Source organism: Drosophila ficusphila, unplaced genomic scaffold (genome assembly GCF_018152265.1).
Source record: "Drosophila ficusphila isolate 14025-0441.05 unplaced genomic scaffold, ASM1815226v1 contig_256, whole genome shotgun sequence".
Classification (NCBI taxonomy): Eukaryota; Metazoa; Arthropoda; class Insecta; order Diptera; family Drosophilidae; genus Drosophila; species Drosophila ficusphila.
In genome coordinates this window covers 1,134,835-1,141,434 of record NW_025064156.1, presented here as the reverse complement: position 1 = coordinate 1,141,434, position 6,600 = coordinate 1,134,835, and the positions used below count along the sequence as shown (strand labels likewise).

The 6,600-nt window shown below is 48.4% G+C and overlaps 1 protein-coding gene across 1 annotated transcript; it reads right to left on the bottom strand.

The window, feature by feature from the left end:
* Positions 1-1,057: 1,057 nt before the first annotated feature.
* On the bottom strand, positions 1,058-2,066 carry LOC122319871. The gene is made up of 3 exons (XM_043207665.1): positions 2,022-2,066; positions 1,752-1,965; positions 1,058-1,638 (listed from the first exon to the last, which is right to left on the bottom strand). The coding sequence occupies exons 1-3, from the start codon at positions 2,064-2,066 to the stop codon at positions 1,058-1,060; spliced, it is 840 nt and encodes a 279-aa protein (XP_043063600.1).
* Positions 2,067-6,600: the final 4,534 nt, after the last annotated feature.

The window sequence follows — 6,600 nt, the reverse complement described above, 5'->3', positions numbered from 1 at the left end:
TGAAGTCTACTTCAAATCTAATGATTCGGTGATCCGACATTGATTCCTCTGGCGACACATGCCAGTTCTTGATAAGTGGTCCTAGAGACCTGCTCATCAGAGTTATGTCTAGGACCTCCTCTCTTACTCTAGTAATGAATGTCGATGTGGACCCGACATTAGCGATTTCTAGGTTACTATTTACAATAAACTCTATTAGCTGCTCACCTCTGTTGTTGACGTCGGTGCTTCCCCATATCACGTGATGTGCATTGGCGTCACATCCTATGATTAGGGGTAACTTCTTCCTTCTGCAGCATTCCACGAGTCCGATGATTTCCGGTGGTGGGCATGCTGCATCCCCAGCGAAATACGCCGATGCTATGGCGATCGCTGGTAACTTTCCTGTGCCGCTCAGCGTTACTGCGACACAGTCACTGGTTAGGAACTCTGAAAAGATATTATAGTTGATATCTTTCCTTATTAATATGCATGCTCTTGGGTGTGCACCCCGTTGGTCGCATATTACCTTTGATTCCTTGGTGTACAGGCCTTTAATGCCCTGATTGCACCAAGGCTCCTGAATGAGAGCTAGCCCGAGATGTTGGGAGGTGAACAACCTGGCCAGGACGGCGGATGCCGCCTTGGCCCGGTGTAAGTTCACCTGGGCTAGCTGCGTGCTGCGGTGTGCAGCCATTACTGGAGCGGGTGCTCCATGTTTTGTGAAGGGGGCGGGCATTCCCCTTTACTGCCTTCCGTCAGGGTGACGTCGGCCTCCTTCTCGTCGATATCTTCTAGGAGGGGCTCTTGTGCCACCTCCTGGGAGGGCGAGGGATGTTCATCCTCACTCTCTACGTCCATATCGGCGATAGCCTCCTCCTCTGCACCCAATGGCTCTTGTGGCTTTTCGAGGGATTCCTCGACCTCCACTTTGCCGTCTTTGGGGCCGGGGGGCGCTGCTTCTGTTGCCGCCATCTTCGCCGCCTTCCTGAGACCACTCACCGAGACCACTCACCGAGACGGTCCCGAATCTAAAGTTCAGCTGGTGCCCTTTAGAGACGATCTCATCTCGGGTGAGTTAGTCTATCCCTATAACGAGGAGTGCCCCGCCTCCGTCGTTCCTTCGGGAGACCACCTTCCAGGAATCGACCTCCATTCTATTCTGGCGTCCCAGCATCATCAGAAGCTCCTCATTGCTTCTTTCTGCACTTCTAGGGCAGAAGACTGTGACATTGTATGCCGCAGGAATGTCTTCTCCTACCCTAGTGTCAAGGGGCACGCCTTTCCACGTCCTTAGCTGAGGCGTTACAGCCCTCAGCCAGTCCGCCGAGTCCTGGTCCAAGCAGTCTATCAGGAGGTATCCGACCCTAAAGTGGATACCTCTGAAGGCGACTGCTGAGTCCCATTCAGACGTGACTACGTCGTCCATTATGGCCTCCTCCAGCTCGGCAAGCTCTTCGTTGCTCAGGTACACCTGCGGGTAGTCCTCAGGTAGTACCGCAACTCTGACTCTTTTGGCGGCCTCCGCGTAGGAGGTATGTGTGCCAGTGAGAGGTGCCGCACAAGTGGAGGGTGGCTGCTTCTCACCCTTGTCACCCGCCTTCGGCACGCTGGGTGTGCCAGCAGATGCCTCAGGGGGGGTCTCCTCGTCGCCGCCGTCTTCGATGTGCCAGGCTCATCAGGCCTTGGGGGACGGGGGGGAGGTGCCGCTGCCTCTTTGATGCCCTCTGACTTGAACGTTTTCGGGGTGTCCATCGGAGGGGTGAGGGTACTATTTGCCCGCTTGCTGGCAGGGGCAACGTTTTGTGCCACAGGTCGTGGCTCCTTCGCCTTCTTCAAAGCTTCATCAGGTGTCATGCCCTGCTGAAGATACCTTAGGTACCATTGGACCTTGGACCCCGACAGGCCTTTCCTGTTGGGGTCGCCAAGGCCTCCTGGTTGTCCACTGGCTGGAAGGACCTCTACCTTATTGGCGGGCTTGGTCTTCTGTACAGCCGCGGGGGGTGGGCAAGCCGGCCGGGATGGTCCTGCCGGTAGCCCACGTTCCCGAACTGGAACAGTCGGTCGCTGTGGGGGTTGTCCCACATTCTGCGTCCGTGACGCACTCCTGATGGAAGCTGCGCTCCTGGGTGGGGCTGGTCCCACCTGGGGTCGCACTCCGTCAAGGAGTCTTTCTTCAAAAAGCCTTGCGGCACTTGAGGCAGGGATATCCTGCGGCAATTTGGTTTTCATATTCTTTTTCATAATAGAATCCCACGAGTTGCGGAGAAAGTATGGTTCGTCCGGGCAGAGATCCGCCATACCCGGGTAAGGCCAGGCGGTCGCCACTTGCCTGAACCCTCCGTGAGAGACTGGGCTATTTGTTAATCCGGGCCCCCAGCCAGGCTGACTATCGGCACGGGTCGGATGACACCTTAGTCCGGCCCGGAGTGAGATTGTGTGGGGAGGGGAGTTGATAGGTCATCGTGAGGGAAGAGGAGTGTGTGAGGCTATACTTTTGAAGACGGCAAGACAAACGTCTCATCAGTACACCGACTCCGGTGTACCCGCTGCTTGTCCGGGGTTGCTTATTAGCTTGCGCCTATTCGCAACTAACCTTAAAGAAGGCCGTTCGCTATCCGCAACCTGCGACCCGCCTGGTGCCCCCTCTTGAACATCCCACTAGTTCTCGAGGACCAAGTGTCCAAAGTAGATCACACAACAAAATCCAGATTTGAGGAACAGCTAGATTATAATACGTTGCCGACATGGTCTGATTGTGCGACTCTGTTGATTTGGCGATATCAACATTTAGCTGCTGAAGAGTCAACCAAAAGTAAAGGGAAGCCTAACCAAGGTTCCAATAGAGGATATTCTAAATAGTCCTTCTCATGCACACAAACAGATCGCAGACCTGAATCAAAATGTCGATATTTCTCAGCGACAAACCATAGTTTAGGCAGTTGTCAACCTCTTATGGCTTTGTCAGTGATCCAACGGTTCGATTTTACGAAACACAATCGGTTGTGTATTAATTGTCTGAATCCAGGTCATCCAGTCAAGAAGTTCAAAGCAGTAAAGTGTCGCGTTTGCTCCAAACCTCATAACACACTTCTGCACAGATACGGAGTAGAGCAGCAACCAACTTCTTCGGGATCACTTCCTCAAGTGCAAGCCCAAGCATCTTCAGTAGCATTTGACCATCCCAATCAAGCCCATTCTTGTCATGTTGCAAGTAGTGACCAAGTTATTCTTGCTACGGCTGTCGTTAAGGTACGGGATAGATTTGGACAGTTTCAATTAGCACGAGCTCTGTTAGACTCAGGGTCTCAAATAAACTTTATGGCCGAGGACTTAGCACAGCGTTTGCGGTTACGCAAGAAAGAATCCTATTTGAATATCACCACTGTAGGGAAGAACGACTCGGTAGTACGGCACAAAGTCCACACGTCGATTCATTCTCGCGTCAATGCTCATAGTTTCGCTACTGATTTTTGGGTACTAAGCTCCATTTCATCATATCAACCAGATAACGAAGTCAATTGTGCACAGTGGAAAATTCCAGCAAATATTGAATTAGCAGACCCTCGTTTTCACAAGCCCGCTAAAGTAGACTTACTAATTGGGGCAGAATCCTTTTTCGAACTTCTCAGCGTAGGCCAAATAAAATTGGGTTCAGAACATCCTTCAATCCAGAAAACTTTATTAGGATGGATTGTTTCGGGAAAGTACACCAAACGCGTATCGAATAATGCTCAAGTATGGAGCGTCACTGGTAGTGAAAATATAAGTTCTCTCGACTCTTTTGTAGAACGTTTTTGGGAATTGGAACACGTCCCAGAGAGATCGAAGGCTGTTTATACAGCTGAACAAGTTTCTTGCGAGCAGCACTTTGAGCAAACAGTACACAGGCTTTCGTCAGGTCGTTTTGTGGTAAAGTTGCCATTTAAGACAAATCCAAGTGCTTTAGGCTCATCCTTCGAAACGGCAAGGCGAGTTACATGACATGTACCAAGACTTTATGAAAGAATATCTTAACCTTGGGCATATGTCGCTGCTTCCAACACCTCCTCCAGGACAACACTATTACATTCCACATCAATGTGTCCTAAGACCTGATAGTAGCACCACAAAGTTGCGAGTTGTTTTTGACGCTTCAAGTAAAACGTCAACCTCGATCTCATTAAATGAGACTTTAATGGTGGGTGCAACGATTCAGAGGGAGTTTTATGCTATTTTGGCAAGATTTCGATTACACAAATATGCCTTGACTGCTGATATCTCGAAGATGTATAGGCAAGTTAACATTGCCAATGAAGACAGAAATTTCCAACTTATCGTGTGGAGGGAAAAGTCGACGCAAGCTCTACAAACCTATCGCCTCAACACTGTCACTTATGGAACAGCCTCTGCTCCGTTTTTGGCCATTCGTTGCCTCTTTGAACTGGCAAAAATTTACTCTGAGTCACATCCTGTCGCATCAGAGGTAATTTCAAGCGACTTCTATGTAAACGATATGCTCACAGGAGCAAACAGTTTAGAAAAGTTGGAAGTCATTCGCAAAGAAGTGACCAAGGTGTTAGAGTTAGGTGGTTTCCAGCTGGCCAAATGGGCAACAAATCACCCAAGGTTGATGACTAACCAGGGATCGGAAAAATCGCTTATATTCAACACTTCCTAGTCTGTGAAAACGCTTGGGATGAGATGGAACCCTCAGAGTGATGCCTTTCATTATAGTTTGGAGAATTCGTTTCAGTCCCTACCACCAACTAAACGCAACATTTTATCCGTCACAGCACGTTTGTTTGATCCCTTGGGATTGTTGTGCCCGCAGATCACGAGAGCTAAAATCTTGCTTCAGGAACTGTGGCGACAAAAACTGGATTGGGACGAATCGGTTTCCATGAAGAACAAGAAAAGCGTGGCAGTATGTTCCGTCACAACAAATCAACCGAACGTCTTCATTGAGCTTGTTGGAAAATGTTCGTCATTCAATAAACTTCCGCGGATTATGGCATATGTAAATCGGTTTATTCAAGGGAAGAAAAATAATCGCGATATTGGTATTTCGGCTAACGAACTGAAGTTATCGTTTCTAAGAATGGTCCAAGTATATCAAAGAGCTGATTTTGGTTTAGAATATGTCAAGCTCGAGAAATCTGAAACTTTAAGCCCACATCTTCAACGTCTAAATCCTTTCTTACACACTTGCGAACTAGAAGGCGTAACACTTCAATTAATCCGAGTTGGGGGAAGGTTGTTAAATGCACCAATACCGTATGATGCCAAATTTCCACTGTTACTGTCCTCAAAAACAGAATTTGTTTCGCTGTTTCTTCGAGACCTGCATCGTACTCATTACCATGCTGGTGCCAAGGTGATGGTATCACTTTCGAGGCAGCAGATATGGCTAATCAATGCGCGAGAAGCGTGCACAAAAGCTGTCCGTAGCTGTGTCCACTGTTTCAAATACAAATCAGTGCTAATGGGTCAGATAATGGGCAATTTGCCAGCCGATAGGGTCAAGACAGCACGCCCCTTTTTGGTTTGCGGGGTAGATTTTTGCGGACCATTTTATGTGTCACTAAAGATCCGCGGTAAACTTCCTATCAAGACTTATGTTGCCGTTTTCGTGTGTTTTTCGTCAAAGGCTGTTCACCTTGAGCTCGTTGTAGATTTATCCACTGACAGCTTCTTATCCGTTTTTAAAAGGTTCGTCGGGAGGAGAGGGCTGCCTCAGAAGATGTACAGCGACAACGCCACGAACTTCGTGGGAGCGAGCAACGTGCTCAAGGACGGAAGAGTGCGTGTGGCGAAGGTACGGACGTCAGGAGGCGTCATCAAGCGCGCCGTGATTGATTCTCTTGCTACTGTCAATGAGAACAGACGTGTTTTTATATCGCTCCGCCGTGTAATTAAAAATACATCGTAAATAGCCGAACTCCATTTCGCGAATAGACGCTGAGGTAACGCATGGGTACATGTACTCGTGTTGCCTATGAAATTATTTCAAGTTGTGTTCAAATTACGAAAATAAACAATAATACAGCTGATCATAAACAAAACCAACGTTTAAGAGCACCAGCTCTGTAACGAAGAGTGATAATGAGCAAGGCTCGGCAACAACAACAAGACGAACGTCGGCTCTCGTCAATTAGAAACAACGCTTACTTCTCCATAAGAGCGGAAGAGGTGGAACCGACAACAAATGCAACACTAAAAGTGAGTACGGAGAGAGCACGCTCGCTCTCTCCCGTCTTATTATGTCCAAGCGGCGCATCACAAAAACAGCCGTGGAGTGCCCAATGCCCGTCCCCCGACCCCTACAACATTACCAACGATCTGCTGATAACAACAACGACCAGCACAATGCCATCGTTTAAGACGGTGACATCGACACTAGCGGCGACAACAACCACTACAACAACCACATCAACTGCAGTTTCTGTTTCGTCAGCCCTTACTGACAAGCTAGCCAATACCCAACCCAAAAATAACAAAAATGTTAATGGATCGTCGTTAATTCAAACCGGAATCGATCGTTATGTGCAAATTAAAAGAAAATAAAGCCCACAAGCAGCCAAAAAAAGCAAATGCATCAAAATTCACGAAGAAAGTTGAAGCCACTGTATCAAACAATGC